Source organism: Haliotis rubra, unplaced genomic scaffold, assembly GCF_003918875.1.
Source record: "Haliotis rubra isolate DU_JTF1 unplaced genomic scaffold, ASM391887v1 Scf25, whole genome shotgun sequence".
Classification (NCBI taxonomy): domain Eukaryota; kingdom Metazoa; phylum Mollusca; class Gastropoda; order Lepetellida; family Haliotidae; genus Haliotis; species Haliotis rubra.
In genome coordinates, this window is record NW_025766558.1 from 263,222 (window position 1) to 280,653 (window position 17,432).

The 17,432-nt window shown below is 42.0% G+C and overlaps 1 protein-coding gene across 2 annotated transcripts in view; it reads left to right on the top strand.

Annotated features, from left to right (window-relative positions):
- Positions 1-3,820: 3,820 nt before the first annotated feature.
- LOC124279324 (nesprin-1-like) overlaps positions 3,821-17,432 on the top strand; it is a 28,261-nt gene continuing 14,649 nt past the window's right edge. For both annotated transcript variants that reach the window (XM_046715135.1, XM_046715136.1), the window contains exons 1-9: positions 3,821-3,981; positions 4,373-5,023; positions 5,999-6,331; positions 6,603-6,736; positions 6,883-7,075; positions 7,192-7,824; positions 7,963-8,283; positions 8,524-8,844; positions 13,099-13,413. In XM_046715135.1, the coding sequence (XP_046571091.1) occupies positions 3,898-3,981; positions 4,373-5,023; positions 5,999-6,331; positions 6,603-6,736; positions 6,883-7,075; positions 7,192-7,824; positions 7,963-8,283; positions 8,524-8,844; positions 13,099-13,413 (2,985 nt within the window). In that variant the 5' untranslated portion in view covers positions 3,821-3,897. The remainder of the gene's footprint in view (positions 3,982-4,372; positions 5,024-5,998; positions 6,332-6,602; positions 6,737-6,882; positions 7,076-7,191; positions 7,825-7,962; positions 8,284-8,523; positions 8,845-13,098; positions 13,414-17,432) is intronic.

Below are 17,432 nucleotides of genomic sequence, written 5' to 3' on the forward strand. Positions count from 1 at the left end.
CATTACTATATGATAGGAGTTCCATATTATACATTACTGTACTTCCATTACTATATGATAGGAGTTCCATATTATACATTACTGTACTTCCATTACTATATGATAGGAGTTCCATATTATACATTACTGTACTTCCATTACTATATGATAGGAGTTCCATATTATACATTACTGTACTTCCATTACTATATGATAGGAGTTCCATATTATACATTACTGTACTTCCATTACTATATGATAGGAGTTCCATATTATACATTACTGTACTTCCATTACTATATGATAGGAGTTCCATATTATACATTACTGTACTTCCATTACTATATGATAGGAGTTCCATATTATACATTACTGTACTTCCATTACTATATGATAGGAGTTCCATATTATACATTACTGTACTTCCATTACTATATGATAGGAGTTCCATATTATACATTACTGTACTTCCATTACTATATGATAGGAGTTCCATATTATACATTACTGTACTTCCATTACTATATGATAGGAGTTCCATATTATACATTACTGTACTTCCATTACTATATGATAGGAGTTCCATATTATACATTACTGTACTTCCATTACTATATGATAGGAGTTCCATATTATACATTACTGTACTTCCATTACTATATGATAGGAGTTCCATATTATACATTACTGTACTTCCATTACTATATGATAGGAGTTCCATATTATACATTACTGTACTTCCATTACTATATGATAGGAGTTCCATATTATACATTACTGTACTTCCATTACTATATGATAGGAGTTCCATATTATACATTACTGTACTTCCATTACTATATGATAGGAGTTCCATATTATACATTACTGTACTTCCATTACTATATGATAGGAGTTCCATATTATACATTACTGTACTTCCATTACTATATGATAGGAGTTCCATATTATACATTACTGTACTTCCATTACTATATGATAGGAGTTCCATATTATACATTACTGTACTTCCATTACTATATGATAGGAGTTCCATATTATACATTACTGTACTTCCATTACTATATGATAGGAGTTCCATATTATACATTACTGTACTTCCATTACTATATGATAGGAGTTCCATATTATACATTACTGTACTTCCATTACTATATGATAGGAGTTCCATATTATACATTACTGTACTTCCATTACTATATGATAGGAGTTCCATATTATACATTACTGTACTTCCATTACTATATGATAGGAGTTCCACATTATACATTACTGTACTTCCATTACTATATGATAGGAGTTCCATATTATACATTACTGTACTTCCATTACTATGATGATAGGTACTTCCATTACTATATGATATTATTATACATTACTGTACTTCCATTACTATATGATAGGAGTTCCATATTATACATTACTGTACTTCCATTACTATATGATAGGAGTTCCATATTATACATTACTGTACTTCCATTACTATATGATAGGAGTTCCATATTATACATTACTGTACTTCCATTACTATATGATAGGAGTTCCATATTATACATTACTGTACTTCCATTACTATATGATAGGAGTTCCATATTATACATTACTGTACTTCCATTACTATATGATAGGAGTTCCATATTATACATTACTGTACTTCCATTACTATATGATAGGAGTTCCCATTATATCCATTACTGTACTTCCATTACTATATGATAGGAGTTCCATATTATACATTACTGTACTTCCATTACTATATGATAGGAGTTCCATATTATACATTACTGTACTTCCATTACTATATGATAGGAGTTCCATATTATACATTACTGTACTTCCATTACTATATGATAGGAGTTCCATATTATACATTACTGTACTTCCATTACTATATGATAGGAGTTCCATATTATACATTACTGTACTTCCATTACTATATGATAGGAGTTCCATATTATCCATTACTGTACTTCCATTACTATATGATAGGAGTTCCATATTATACATTACTGTACTTCCATTACTATATGATAGGAGTTCCATATTATACATTACTGTACTTCCATTACTATATGATAGGAGTTCCATATTATACATTACTGTACTTCCATTACTATATGATAGGAGTTCCATATTATACATTACTGTACTTCCATTACTATATGATAGGAGTTCCATATTATACATTACTGTACTTCCATTACTATATGATAGGAGTTCCATATTATACATTACTGTACTTCCATTACTATATGATAGGAGTTCCATATTATACATTACTGTACTTCCATTACTATATGATAGGAGTTCCACATTATACATTACTGTACTTCCATTACTATATGATAGGAGTTCCATATTATACATTACTGTACTTCCATTACTATATGATAGGAGTTCCATATTATCCATTACTGTACTTCCATTACTATATGATAGGAGTTCCATATTATACATTACTGTACTTCCATTACTATATGATAGGAGTTCCACATTATACATTACTGTACTTCCATTACTATATGATAGGCGTTCCATATTATACATTACTGTACTTCCATTACTATATGATAGGAGTTCCATATTATCCATTACTGTACTTCCATTACTATATGATAGGAGCTCCATATTATACATTACTGTACTGCCATTACTATATGATAGGAGTTCCATATTATACATTACTGTACTTCCATTACTATATGATACGAGTTCCATATTATACATTACTGTACTGCCATTACTATATGATAGGAGTTCCACATTATCCATTACTGTACTTCCATTACTATATGATAGGACTGTCAAGATTCACTCATGCATTTGATGAATCAAGCTCAGTATTTCTTTATGAATTGAGTTTATTATTTGCAATCACTGCATTTGAATAATCATGAATTTTTACTTTTAACTTAAATTTGTCAGTTATTTACCACCTCGAGAATATACAGAATGTACTCATGACAGAGAGGATAATAGTCAACACTCTTTTAAATTTCATTTGAAAGTAAAAACTGTGATCACTGAACACTGTCATCAAGGTGGACACCATAATATCTTTTTTTATTTTTATTTTATAATTTGTTTATTTATCTAAGCATTTACACGGTTGGGCATGGCAGCTTATTTAGGAGAATAAAGCATGGCAGTTTGACCAAGCCTTATTGAAATAGTCTCTACTACAATTAATGACAGAGGTATACTTTGTTTACTTGTAGAATTCAGTGAGCTCCTTCTGTATGAACTGGAATGTTAGTGGGTAATTATTCTTTCTAAAGTTGAAAATAATTCGTTTTGACAGGATGATGACAAGGTTTAGGGGATTGTTATTTTTCGATGGATAGCCAAAAAGAACGTTTTCTTTGGATATTGTTACCGGACTTTGCAGTTTGTACGATATCCAACCTTCCAGGTCTCTCCAGATGGAACTCACTTTGTTGCATTCCCAGAATATATGTAGGACATCTTCCATTTGATTTGAATATTGTACTGTCTACGTAACCCATCTTAGAGAGAAGACAGTTGGTTGGCAATACATGGTGTAAGATTTGATATTGGAACCACTGTAGTTCAGTCGCTTTCGTGCAACTAAATGGGATAGAATTGATACTCTTCCAATCTTGTTCGTTAATATCATGTCCAAGGACGTACTCCCATTTAGCGAAGTGGTTATTTCTCTCGCATATGTTTTTAATAAGTATTTTGTAGTAATACTGTGAACCTTTTTTTTGTTTGTTCAGATGGTATATATGAAATGGTAAAAGAGGAGATTGTATATCATAATACCATAATATATGGATTAACTTTCCAAAGCCCCTGACCCTTTACTTGTCCTTCAGAACTGAAATACTGGGTGACCAACTGCAAACATTTGAAGCAGAGGCGGCCATCTTGAACTCCTGGCTGAGGACAGCAAAGATGAAGTTGTCGAGTTTGAAGCAGCTGAGTGAGCAGGATCTGCAGAGTATGGCAGCCATTCGAGCCAAGGTGGAGAAGTTGCTGGTAAGTCCAGTCGGCCACAGGTTTATCTTTGTGGCTGTCTCCATTCCCAGCTGAGCATGACCAAAATAACAAAAGTCAGACCCACTCATTGTCAAACTAAACTGACTGACAATCCAGTACAAGAGCTGAATGTTTAGTCCTTTACCTCTGGATCATGTATGCAGTTGATGCAATTCACTAAGTTACATAATTTATTCATTTCCTAGTTTCATGACATCCAATCATTATTGACCTTATTGATGACACCCAACCCATGATACCCGACCTGCGACACCCCCGCACATAACATCCCTACCAATCACACCCAGCCTATGAAACTCCATGCTACAACACCCCAGTGCTTGTCCACTTGGCACCCCAAACACTTGAAACCTTTTGTTTTATTCTTCAGGAGTTCCAGAAGGAGGTTGAGAACCAGCTGCCACTTCGCTCCAAGGTGTTGAATGTGGGTCGTCAGCTGATGATGAGTTCGTCATACAACACCACTGGTCTTGGTGATCGCCTCCAGGGATATGAGACAGAGTGGGCGGAGCTACAGCGGGACATCGTCCACACTGAGGAGACACTGCACCAGGCTCAGATGGACCTCATGCCGTCCCGACAAGCCCTGCATGAGCTGGCCGAGTGGCTGGACATCATCCGGACACAGCTCCAGGAGGACAAGAACAAGCCCATCCACAGCCTGGCTGACATGGAGGTGATGCTGAAGAAGTACAAGGGGTACAAGATTGAGCTGAGCAGCAAGCAGCTCACGGTGGACTTCGTCAACCAGCAGGTTCTCCAGCCACACATCCCCGAGGAGGATGCAGAGAAACTTGACTTCGCCGAGAAGCTGGGGGAGTTCAATCGCCAGTGGAAGATATTCACTAGTGATGTGAATGAGAGGCTGAGGACATTGGAGAGACTGTCATCCAAGTTTGAGGACTTTGAGAAGTTAATGTCTCGGCTCAAGTTGTGGTTCAGAGAACAGGAGGATAAAATAAAAAACTATGGACATGTTGGTCACACGTCTGGTGTCAGGCAGACACTCAGTGAATGCAAGGTTAGTTGGTGTGATCTCTGGTAGGTTAATTGGTGTTATCTCTGGGAGGTTAGTTGGTGTGATCTCTGGGAGGTTCGTTGGTGTGATCTCTGGTAGGCTAGTTGGTGTGATCTCTGGTAGGTTAGTTGGTGTGATCTGTGGGAGGTTAGTTGGTGTGATCTCTGGGAGGTTAGTTGGTGTGATCTCTGGTAGGTTAGTTGGTGTTATCTCTGGGAGGTTAGTTGGTGTGATCTCTGGTAGGCTAGTTGGTGTGATCTCTGGTAGATTAGTTGGTGTGATCTCTGGGAGGTTAGTGGGTGTGATCTCTGGGAGGTAAGTTGGTGTGATCTCTGGGAGGTTAGTTGGTGTGATCTCTGGGAGGTTAGTTGGTGTGATCTTTGGTAGGTTAGTTGGTGTGATCTCTGGGAGGTTAGTTGGTGTTATCTCTGGGAGGTTAGTTGGTGTGATCTCTGGGAGGTTAGTTGGTGTGATCTCTGGTAGATTAGTTGGTGTGATCTCTGGGAGGTTAGTTGGTGTGATCTCTGGGAGGTTAGTTGGTGTGATCTCTGGGAAGTTAGTTGGTGTGATCTCTGGGAGGTTAGTTGCTGTGATCTCTGGGAGGTTAGTTGGTGTGATTTCTGGGAGGTTAGTTGCTGTGATCTCTGGTAGGTTAGTTGGTGTGATCTCTGGGAGGTTAGTTGGTGTGATCTCTGTGAGGTTAGTTGCACGTCTTCATTTCCAATCAAATATAATATAGATAACGCGTGTGTGATTCCATGGCATTTGATTGGCTGATAATAATTCGTCAAACAGCCTGTATAGTTATTATCGTGAACACATTTATTCATAAGAATTGAATTCCTGTTACTTTGAGTGTATGGAGGTATGATCACGAACAATTATGCACAAATTTGTTTATGATTGAAAGATGTGTACTTGTCCAATGCCAATGTGAAATTTGCTGTGTTTAATATATCTGTGCTCATGTTTCTGCAGGAACTACAACGTCAGCTGAAGGCCAAAGAGTCTGATATACAGGCTGCCAAGTCTCTGGCTGAAAGCCTGATTGACCTCAGTGTGGACTCTCCTGGATGTCAGCGTGGAGTTCAGGACAGCTTGGACGGACTCAACAGACAGTGGCTCCATCTGGAGGAGCAGCTCGGCCAGCTGGAGAACACCCTGGAGGGCATGCTGGGAGAGTGGGGACACTACTCCTCACAGCTGCAGGCTCTCATGCAGATGCTCACCAACATTGACTACTGTCTCAACCGCTACACCTTGGTGGGCGGGGACATCTCAACACTCACCGACCAGGTCAACAAACTCAGGGTGAGTCTCTAGCTGAATGATGATGGCAGTTGGTGAATGTGTCAGCTATGACGATAAACACACTTATAAAGAACTGATGGATGTAAAGAACGTCTGTTGGTCCGGACCACTTGCTGCATGTTTTCACTGAAATGTGTATAACAAACTACACAAACTAGATTTAGTGGTGACTTTCAGTTCATAATAGCTGCAGTTTACTGCACAGGTTAGAGTAATGTTGAAATCATTTTGCACAGCTGTGATTATTTGTTTTCTGTGTGATTCCCTGCAGACCCTGGAGGCAGAGCTCCATCACCATGAGCCCCAGAGGGATGCCTTCCTAGCTTTGTGTCAGCAGCTCACCAAGGTCAGTGATGCTCCCATCTCAGCAGACATCCAGAAGACTGCTGCAGACGTCCAAAACAAGTGAGTGGTCATGCTTTGTTACATCCTTTGTTTCTCCATGTTCGGTCTGAGCCCAGTGGAACTGCCTTTTGCAGTAGCATCCAAATGTTTCTTTGCTTACGCAGCTAAAATGTCTACCTTAAACATTTGATTGATTTTTTCTCTAGATGGCGCCGACTTTCTGCTGATCTGTCAACACGACGGAAGCAGTTTGAGCAGTTCTTGCAGCGATGGCAGAATTATGAGTCAGAATACGACAGTATCCGCCGTTGGCTAGATGACAAGGAGAAGATCTGCCATGGTCTGACCACCTGCCAGGATGACCCCACTTCACGCCGCCAATGTCTGGAGCAGAGCAAGGTAGGGATGACGTTGTCATTGAATCTGTACTCAAAGGTCTTCTCTTCATTTTGTACACAAACTCACAAAGTATAGATACTAATGTTTATGAACTAATAATTTATCGTGTGTTGTAGACATTACAGGCAGAGTTTGACAACATCCAGAGTCGGGTTTCTCAACTGTGTCATCTTAGTGATGACCTTGCCAAAAGTATGGAGCCATCCTCAATCCTGATGATGACGTCCAGACACTCCGGACTTGAACAGAGACTCCTTGGACTCCGCCATGTCCTGGCCCAGAACATGGAAGCCCTCCAAGATGACCTGACTTCACTAGAGCAGTTCAGGGATGCATTTGAAGTCCTCCGCATCTTCCTGGATCATGCTGAGGTTGTCCTGGAGCAAGCAGATCCAAACAAGTCATCAGATGAGATTGACCTGAGAGACCGTTTAAACCAGCTGAAGGACCTACAGACTCAGTTCACCAACAATTATGCCAAACTTGACAGTTTGAACATCATGGGCTACAAACTGGCTCTGGGTGACCGTGATGCACAGCGTCTTAGTGACCTGAACCACCGCTGGCACCGACTCTACAGCTGCTGTGGGGAGAGAAGCAAGAGTCTTCAAGCCAATGTGTTGGTGCAGCAGGACTTCAGTTCCAAGTGTGACTCCTGGATGACATTCCTGGCCCAGACAGAACAGGACCTGGCAGTAGACATTGCCGGAAATCTGGTGGACCTCCGGGATCAGCAGAAGATGTGCCAGGTAAAGAAACTTCTGCTGTTTGAGAGAGAAATAAGTGTGACCGTGTCTGTGCACACTGTAGGAAATTAGTATTTGTGGCTATAGGATACCTTTTGCTTCACAAGTGGATTCTTATGCTGGAATTTTCTGCCATTTCAGAAATTTGATTCCGAGATGTACAGTCGGCAACAGGTGCTTCATGCCATTATCAGTGATGGTGGGAAGATGCTGCAGGCAGGAGACATTGATGACCCAGCAGAGTTTCAGCAGAAGCTTCACCTCCTGTCAGAGCAATGGAGGAGTGTGGTGCGCCGGGCCAACCAACGGAAAGTCATCATTGACAACAGCATACAGCAGTGGAACACCTACAACAACCTAAGTCAGCAACTCCGAGTCTGGCTAGAGGACAAGACAATGCAAGAGTTTGAGTTCGAAACAGCCTCACTACAACAGATAAACAGCATGCTACAGAAGGTCAAGGTCAGTAGTAGCTACTACATTGGTTACAGTTAGTAGTGATGAGTTTTGTACATTAAAATCTGATTTGTGGTGATGAGGTGGATGAGGGGTAAACATGTCAAGATAAAGTCCAGATTTTCACAGTGTGTACCCAACTGTAACTTCCCTGGAGCATCTTACTCACCCACGCATTACATAATCATTACTGAACACAACAAGTTTAAGTGAGATGCATCATTAGTTCTTGGTTCACTATGGCAGACCACTCAGCAAGAGTTCCAGCTACAGGAGCACAGCTTCAGACAGATTCACGAGATCGGCCGTGACCTCCAGCAGCGGGCTGACCCAGTGGCGAAGGACCAGGTGAAGGTCAACATGGAACAGCTGGAGCGCAGCTGGTGTGACAGCTACAGCCGCCTTGAGCACCACCGCCTGCATCTGGAGGAGCTTCTGCAGGAGTGGCAGGAGTGTGAGGAGGACATTGACGACATCCTGGCATGGCTCAGGGAGACTCGGCAGATCCTGGCGGCAGATCTCCCTACAGTGTACGACAATCTCCAGGCAGATCTCAACAACAGCAAGGTAAAATATACCACTCACCTGTCATATCCAACTTCCCCTGAGATACGACCCTTGCTATCCACTGGGCTCAGCATGGGGGATGGCTTAGTTAAATAAATGATGAACGATTGTCCAGAAGTGCTCATGAAATCAATGTACGGTATAATAGTTAAAATAATGGTTTGAGTAAAATATGCAAAATACATATAACCACTAATGGGCTAGGCATGGTAGGGCGTTATGATGAAGTGATGACATACAGACGTCACACATAGGGCGCGAGGTCAGTGTCATCTTGGTGTAGTGTGTTTTATGATATGACATATACAGTGAGACCTCGGATATCCGGACACATTCGTTTTTACGTAAATCGTCCGGATAATTGAATATCCGGATATCTGGATTTTTGGTTTTCATACACCTCAAGGAAAATCCAAAATATTTATGATCATCAAGGGTTTATTATACATGTATAGACATTCAAAAACAGCATCACAACATAACTGGCTTGAATATCGACACACTGCACTTTTATTGCTTTGACTGAATAAACAGCATCATATCACTTCGCGTGAACAAACAACAGAAGACGACTTTGTCAGTAGAGACGTCAAATTTGCAATTAAACATCACTAGACAAGATTATTTACCTTTTAAGTTATAAGTTGTTTTTGCTGGGCATTGTATTATTTGCAGGGATTAAGATTACCGTGCGTATTTGTCACCATTACACAAAGCCGGAAATAGCAATCAGCTGTGCACCGTTTCCGCCGAACAAGTTCAAACATGCACAATAATATAGCGGGGCCGAATTCTGGCCTTAGTCGTCAGTAAAATATAATACAGAATACTATTATTTAACCCAAAGAATTTTATTTACAGTTTTTATGTAAAATATATATAATCAACCCTAAGGTTATACGGACTGGGGTAAAATACGGAAACCATTTAAATTCACACATTTTTACCGATGTTACTGTAAACTAGCAGTCAATGGAAAACGAGGCGGTAATCAGTTCGTGATTGTTGAATGGGGTAAAATAAGCAAGCCAGTTTGTTGCTACAATAAATATGATATTTAGAGAAGCTATATTAGACACAATAATATATGACACCACGTCTCGTGTCAAAACACGTGGGACTCTCGCACTTCCCTTCACACGGTTAGCGGTAGATCAAAGCTTCGTGCGGATAGGTGAGTCAATTTTGCGTTGATTTAGCCGGTTTGTTTGTAAAATGTACCGTCCGGAAACGGAAACCGAATATCCGTTATAGACAGTCACTTTTATAACGTAAGAGAATGGTTTTTTCTAAAAAATGACCGGAAGGCGAGGTTTCCAGATATCTGGGGTCCGGGTATCCGAGGTCTCACTGTATACAATGCTTGCCTTTCATACACTCTCTTACATGTTATGCCAGTGCAGTGTGTACATTAGTCATAGAGATATGCCTGGGAGTTACTAACGTGAGATTACATTACCTGATTGATAGTTAAGTACTATATTCGATATAATTATTATACTGGCAATCAAATATAGATGTAGAATGAATATATTAGGAGAGTGCTAACCTGAAGCAAGACCGATCTTCATCAGAAAGTGTGGACTCCTTGCAGGCAGGTAACAAATTGTTATTAGGAGGTAGTGAATTGGCTGTGGGTAGCACGTACAGCTACTTATAATTAGACAGTGGAGATGCAGCCTTATACAGAATAAAGAAGAAATAAGGCTGCTGGCGAAACATGTCACACCAGCCCACTGAAGTAAGAAATATAAAGTTTACTCTGGCAGAGGTCATGTCACCCTACACAGAGGGCCCGGACATGTACTGGCCTCGACTCCACTCATGTGATAACACTGAAACGTTGCTGACTGTGCATGTGATATTTTAAGGTAATTTTGCAAATACACAGGTTTCCATGTCCAGTGTCCTTGCTAGTTACCTCAGACATTGCTAACCTTAGATTAGACCAGCCCCTCCCCCCAGACATTCTAATCATAGATTAGACCAGCCCCTCCCCCCAGACATTCTAACCATAGATTAGACCAGCCCCTCCCCCAGACATTGCTAACCATAGATTGGACCAGCCCCTCCCCCAGACATTCTAACCATAGATTAGACCAGCCCCTCCCCAGACATTGCTAACAATAAATTAGACCAGCCCCTCCCTCAGACATTCTAACCATAGATTAGACCAGCCCCTCCCCCCAGACATTCTAACCATAGATTAGACCAGCCCCTCCCTCCAGACATTGCTAACCATACTTGTAATCGACTAGCCCCTCCCCAGACATTGCTAACCATAGATTAGACCAGCCCCTCCCCCAGACATTCTAACCATAGATTAGACCAGCCCCTCCCCCAGACATTCTAACCATAGATTAGACCAGCCCCTCCCTCCAGACATTCCAGACATTGCTAACCATACTTGTAATTACCAGCCCCTCCCCCAGACATTGCTAACCATACTTTGTAATCGACTAGCCCCTCCCCCAGACATTGCTAACCATAGATTTGACCAGCCCCTCCCCAGACATTTCTAACCATAGATTAGACCAGCCCCTCCCCCAGACATTCTAACCATAGATTAGACCAGCCCCTCCCCTCCAGACATTGCTAACCATACTTGTAATCGACTAGCCCCTCCCCCAGACATTGCTAACCATAGATTAGACCAGCCCCTCCCCCAGACATTGCTAACCATAGATTAGACCAGCCTCTCCCCCAGACATTTGCTAACCATAGATTAGACCAGCCCCTCCCCAGACATTGCTAACCATAGATTAGACCAGCCCTCCCCCAGACATTGCTAACCATAGCCCCCTCCCCAGACATTGCTAACCATAGATTAGACCAGCCCCTCCCCCAGACATTGCTAACCATAGATTAGACCAGCCCCTCCCCCAGACATTGCTAACCATAGATTAGACCAGCCCCTCCCCAGACATTGCTAACCATAGATTAGACCAGCCCCTCCCCCAGACATTGCTAACCATAGATTAGATCAGCCCCTCCCCAGACATTGCTAACCATAGATTAGACCAGCCCTCCCCCCCAGACATTGCTAACCATAGATTAGACCAGCCCCTCCCCCAGACATTGCTAACCTATAGAACCATAGATTAGACCAGCCCCTCCCCAGACATTGCTAACCATAGATTAGACCAGCCCCTCCCCCAGACATTGCTAACCATAGATTAGACCAGCCCCTCCCCCAGACATTGCTAACCATAGATTAGACCAGCCCCTCCCCCAGACATTGCTAACCATAGATTAGACCAGCCCCTCCCCCAGACATTGCTAACCATAGATTAGACCAGCCCCTCCCCCAGACATTGCTAACCATAGATTAGACCAGCCCCCCCCCCAGACATTGCTAACCATAGATTAGACCAGATTAGACCAGCCCCTCCCCAGACATTGCTAACCATAGATTAGACCAGCCCCCCCCAGACATTGCTAACCATAGATTAGACCAGCCCCTCCCCCAGACATTGCTAACCATAGATTAGAGCCCTCCCCCAGCCATAGATTCTCCCCCAGACATTGCTAACCATAGATTAGACCAGCCCCTCCCCCAGACATTGCTAACCATAGATTAGACCAGCCTCTCCCCAAGACATTGCTAACCATAGATTAGACCAGCCCCTCCCCCAGACATTGCTAACCATAGATTAGACCAGCCCCTCCCCAGACAGACATTGCTAACCATAGATTAGACCAGCCCCTCCCCCAGACATTGCTAACCATAGATTAGACCAGCCTCTCCCCAAGACATTGCTAACCATAGATTAGACCAGCCCCTCCCCTAGACATTCTAACCATAGATTAGATCAGCCCCTCCCCAGACATTGCTAACCATAGATTAGACCAGCCCCTCCCCCAGACATTCTAACCATAGATTAGACCAGCCCCTCCCCCAGACCTAACATAGATTAGACCAGCCCCTCCCCCAGACATTGCTAACCATAGATTAGACCAGCAGCCTCCCCCCAGACATTCCCTAACCATAGATTAGACCAGCCCCTCCCCCAGACATTTCTAACCATAGACCAGTCCCTCCCCCAGACATTGCTAACCATAGATTAGACTAGCCCCTCCCCCAGACATTGCTAACCATAGATTAGACTAGCCCCCTCCCCTGACATTGCTAACCATAGATTAGACTAGCCCCTCCCCTGACATTGCTAACCATAGATTAGACCAGCCCCTCCCCCCCAGACATTTGCTGCCGTGAACATGCCATTCATGAGTAGTGTGCCTTTGCTTCTACAGGATATAGCAACATCATTTGCCAACTCGGAGGACCGCCGCCAACAACTGTTGTCACGGGAGAGGAATCTGTCCCGAAGGATCCACTCAGAGGACATGAATGTCTTGGCCCAGCGGATCCGCCTCCTCAACAAGCAGTGGAATGAGCTGGCCAGTCAGACACTACTCCGGGAACAGCGCCTCCGAGATGCCATGTGTCGCTGGTCTGGCTTCTCTGACCAGGTCCAGGACTTCCTGGACTGGATAAAGGACATGGAGATCACTGTGACTACAAGCCTAGAGATGCATGTGGAGGATCTCCTCAACAGACTTGAAACTGTGAGTACATTTGTAGATTTTACACAGTACCCAGTCTAAGTAAACTTAGGCTCAGTATTATTCGTTACACTGCTACACTGAGTCTAACAAAAGCTTGTGGAATGTCCCGTCGGGTAACCTTTTCAATTGACCAATCAGAACACAGCTTACCAAATCGCAAAAGCTGACATTCACACATACCTTTTACCTCGAAAAACATTTGTACCCGAATGACTCCAAATGCTCTTTTCCGTACGATCACTTCTGAGTGATGCACATGTCAACAGAAACCCAAAAGCGTATATTCTGCAGGTCAAACATCTGTGTTTTATGCGGGTTTTCATTTGTTGTGAGATCAGTGTTGGCGACCGGGGAAGAGTAAATCCATTTTGTAAGTCCCGACGAACACTAAATAGTAGCCGTTGTCTGATTGGTTAAATCTGTTCTGTCATCTCGCATTTGATTGGACGGTCATATGTCGCTCAAAGGTTACCTGACGCGACCTTCAACAAGGTTTTGTTAGACTTAGTAGAGCAGTGTAACGAATAATACTGAGTCTAAGTTTACTTAGACTGACACAGTACCCTGTCACATTTAAACTTTACACTAAACCCTTCCACACTACTCTGTCCCACTGTACCCTTTACACTTAGCCTTGTTCCCCCTTAGTTCACTGTACTCTGTCCCACTGTACCCTTTACACTTATCCTTGTTCCCCCTTAGTTCACTGTACTCTGTCCCACTGTACCCTTTACACTTAGCCTAGTTACACCTTAGTTTCACTGTACTCTGTCCCACTGTACCCTTTACACTTAGCCTTGTTCCCCCTTAGTTCACTGTACTCTGTCCCACTGTAGCCTTTACACTTAGCCTTGTTCCCCCTTAGTTCACTGTACTCTGTCCCACTGTAGCCTTTACACTTAGCCTTGTTCCCCCTTAGTTCACTGTACTCTGTCCCACTGTACCCTTTACACTTAGCCTTGTTCCCCCTTAGTTCACTGTACTCTGTCCCACTGTACCCTTTACACTTAGCCTTGTTCCCCCTTAGTTCACTGTACTCTGTCCCACTGTAGCCTTTACACTTAGCCTTGTTCCCCCTTAGTTCACTGTACTCTGTCCCACTGTAGCCTTTACACTTAGCCTTGTTCCCCCTTAGTTCACTGTACTCTGTCCCACTGTACCCTTTACACTTAGCCTTGTTACCCCTTAGTTCACTGTACTCTGTCCCACTGTACCCTTTACACTTAGCCTTGTTCCCCCTTAGTTCACTGTACTCTGTCCCACTGTAGCCTTTACACTTAGCCTTGTTCCCCCTTAGTTCACTGTACTCTGTCCCACTGTACCCTTTACACTTAGCCTTGTTACACCTTAGTTCACTGTACTCTGTCCCACTGTAGCCTCACCTGTAACCTGTGTGATTCCCTTGTCACTTTGTGACAGATTCTTACAGCTGACTCAATTTTGATGTGATATACCAGATGACTTTCCAGAAGTGTCTTCTATTGCTGTTGATAATTCTCTGTCCCCTTTTAACAAGTAATAAATACGACAGCGCCACTTAAGAGAATATTTTCTTTCTATAGTATCTTGAGTTTTTCATTGTTCTCTTTATGAAGTGTCCAGCTATCACAGTGTCCTATCTAATAAGTGTCAAGCTATCACAGTGTCCTATCTAATAAGTGTCCATGTATCAATGTGTCGATTTGTCAAAGAGAAACAAAACTCCAGCTTTGAAAGCGTCGAAATATGAATCATTTGTTTCTTCGCGGAATACACATTTGACTATCATGGACCATAATTTCAACAGGTTTTATTTACGTTCCGCTCTGTTCTTGCTGTCTTGCATGACATGTACTGTAGAATCAAAGAATGACAAGCTGACTCATTACAAAGGATATACAATAAAGAGTTACAGCTGAACTGATATATGTTGATTAACACATTCCCCCAGGGAGTTGAGATGGATAACATGATGTGCTGTTGAGACTGACATCCAATGATCGAGGGGAAAAAATACCAGTGCCTTGAGCAAGCACTAGTTGCCTGGATATGTGGGCTATATAAAGATAATAATAATAATAGTACGCGTAAAGCATGAAGCTGTTGGTGAACATCAGGATTATGCCCAGTACAAAAGGATGCAGTATCCCTTGAGAGACTTCTCGTAAACAAATAGCTGATGGTCAACTTGGTCAATAAAATGTGAAATCTGAGATAAATTATCACTTGACATGATGATTTACCATTGTATTTTCTGTCTTGCTAGGCAAAGTTTTATACGCAGATCCCAAGATCAAGTTATTTTTATATTTGCAGCTTTTGCTAAATATATTTCATAAAATATAATCACTTGGAATAATTTATTGCTACTGCCAGATAATTTTTATGCATGGAACAATTTGATCAGTAACCAGGATGATTGATCCCTCACACGTTCAGCAAATGACTGAAAAGAAAATGTAAATGTCATAATTACATCCAAACAAGTTACAAATACAATATCAGGCAGTTACCTTGCATCCACTAATATCCACACATAGGAACAACATCCAAAACATCTATAGCAGGAAATTCATTCATTGTCACATGTAACATTCTAATATTTAAAAATGTCTAGAACGATTAAAGATATTATGACCTGGCACTGGCTGCACGATTAAAAGTTTTGTATACCTTTAAATGCAAGATATTACAATGTCCACTTTATGTAGTGTCAATGTATTACAGTGTCCACTTTTATAAGTGATCTTGTGTCACAGTGTCTGTTTTGTGAGATTTCTAGGTATCATAGTATAAACTGTGTGAAGTGTCCACATTTCCCAGTGTCCACTTACTGAAGTGTCTAGGAATCACATTGTCCACTATACCAAATGTTCAGGTATCACAATATCAACTCAAGATATAACACAGTTCACTTAACAAAGTGTTCTGCTCTTTCAATGTCCCAATTATATAGTAATTAAATATTTGCTATAAACAGTGTTCGTTAAATCAGTGTCCACATTAGAAGGGTGTGCGTGAAGCCACATGTGATTACATCACTCCAGTGTAGTTACTGACTGTATTCCCCCTGGGTGGGGCAAGTGGATGTGAAGCCAGCCCATGTGGTGGCCATATGCTGCCTCTGTCTAAACGGTAGTGGGTCAGCTCTGTCTCTCTATACAGCTCTCTGTGTGGATACAGCTCAATCTCTCGCTCTCTCTATACAGCAACACAGGAGAAGGTAGGTGGCAAGAAGCCCAGTATGAAGTGACAAGAAGGATGATTTCTGATCTTGTGGAACCATATTAAACTGATGGAATTGTCCATCTTATGTTTTATGGCACTGTAGATCTGTTTTCAAAGGTGGTATCAGGGGGTGCTGCCCTCTAGCTGTCACTATTTACACTCACACATATATATTGTATAGAGGGCTTCCCTGTCTCTGGTAGGTGGGTAGGCCATTGTGTGGACGTATCAGCGTATTCACTGGGACATTGGTTAGATGTCTGACAATGGCAAATGGCAGGATGTCATACTAATCTAGATGAATTTTCAAATAATGAATATTACTGCCACAAATTGTGTGCACTAACTGTCCAAATCAGGCTATGAAACTCAGATTAACCCCTTTACATTGTCAGATCAATTCACTGTCTCCATCAACAGGCTGATGTCAGCTGTCTCTCTGTGTGTTGACACAAGCTAATGTCAGGCTAATGTCAGGCTAATGTCAGGCTGATGTCAGCTGTCTCTCTGTGTGTTGGCACAAGCTAATATCAGCTGTCTCTCTGTGTTGACACAAGCTAATGTCAGCTGTCTCTGTGTGTTGACATAGGCTAATGTCAGCTGTCTCTCTGTGTGTTGGCAAAAGCTAATGTCAGCTGTCTCTGTGTGTTGACATAGGCTAATATCAGCTGTCTCTCTGTGTTGACACAGGCTAATGTCGGCTGTCTCTCTGTGTTGACATAGGCTGATGTCAGCTGTCTCTCTGTGTTGGCACAAGCTAATGTCAGCTGTCTCTGTGTGTTGACATAGGCTAATGTCAGCTGTCTCTCTGT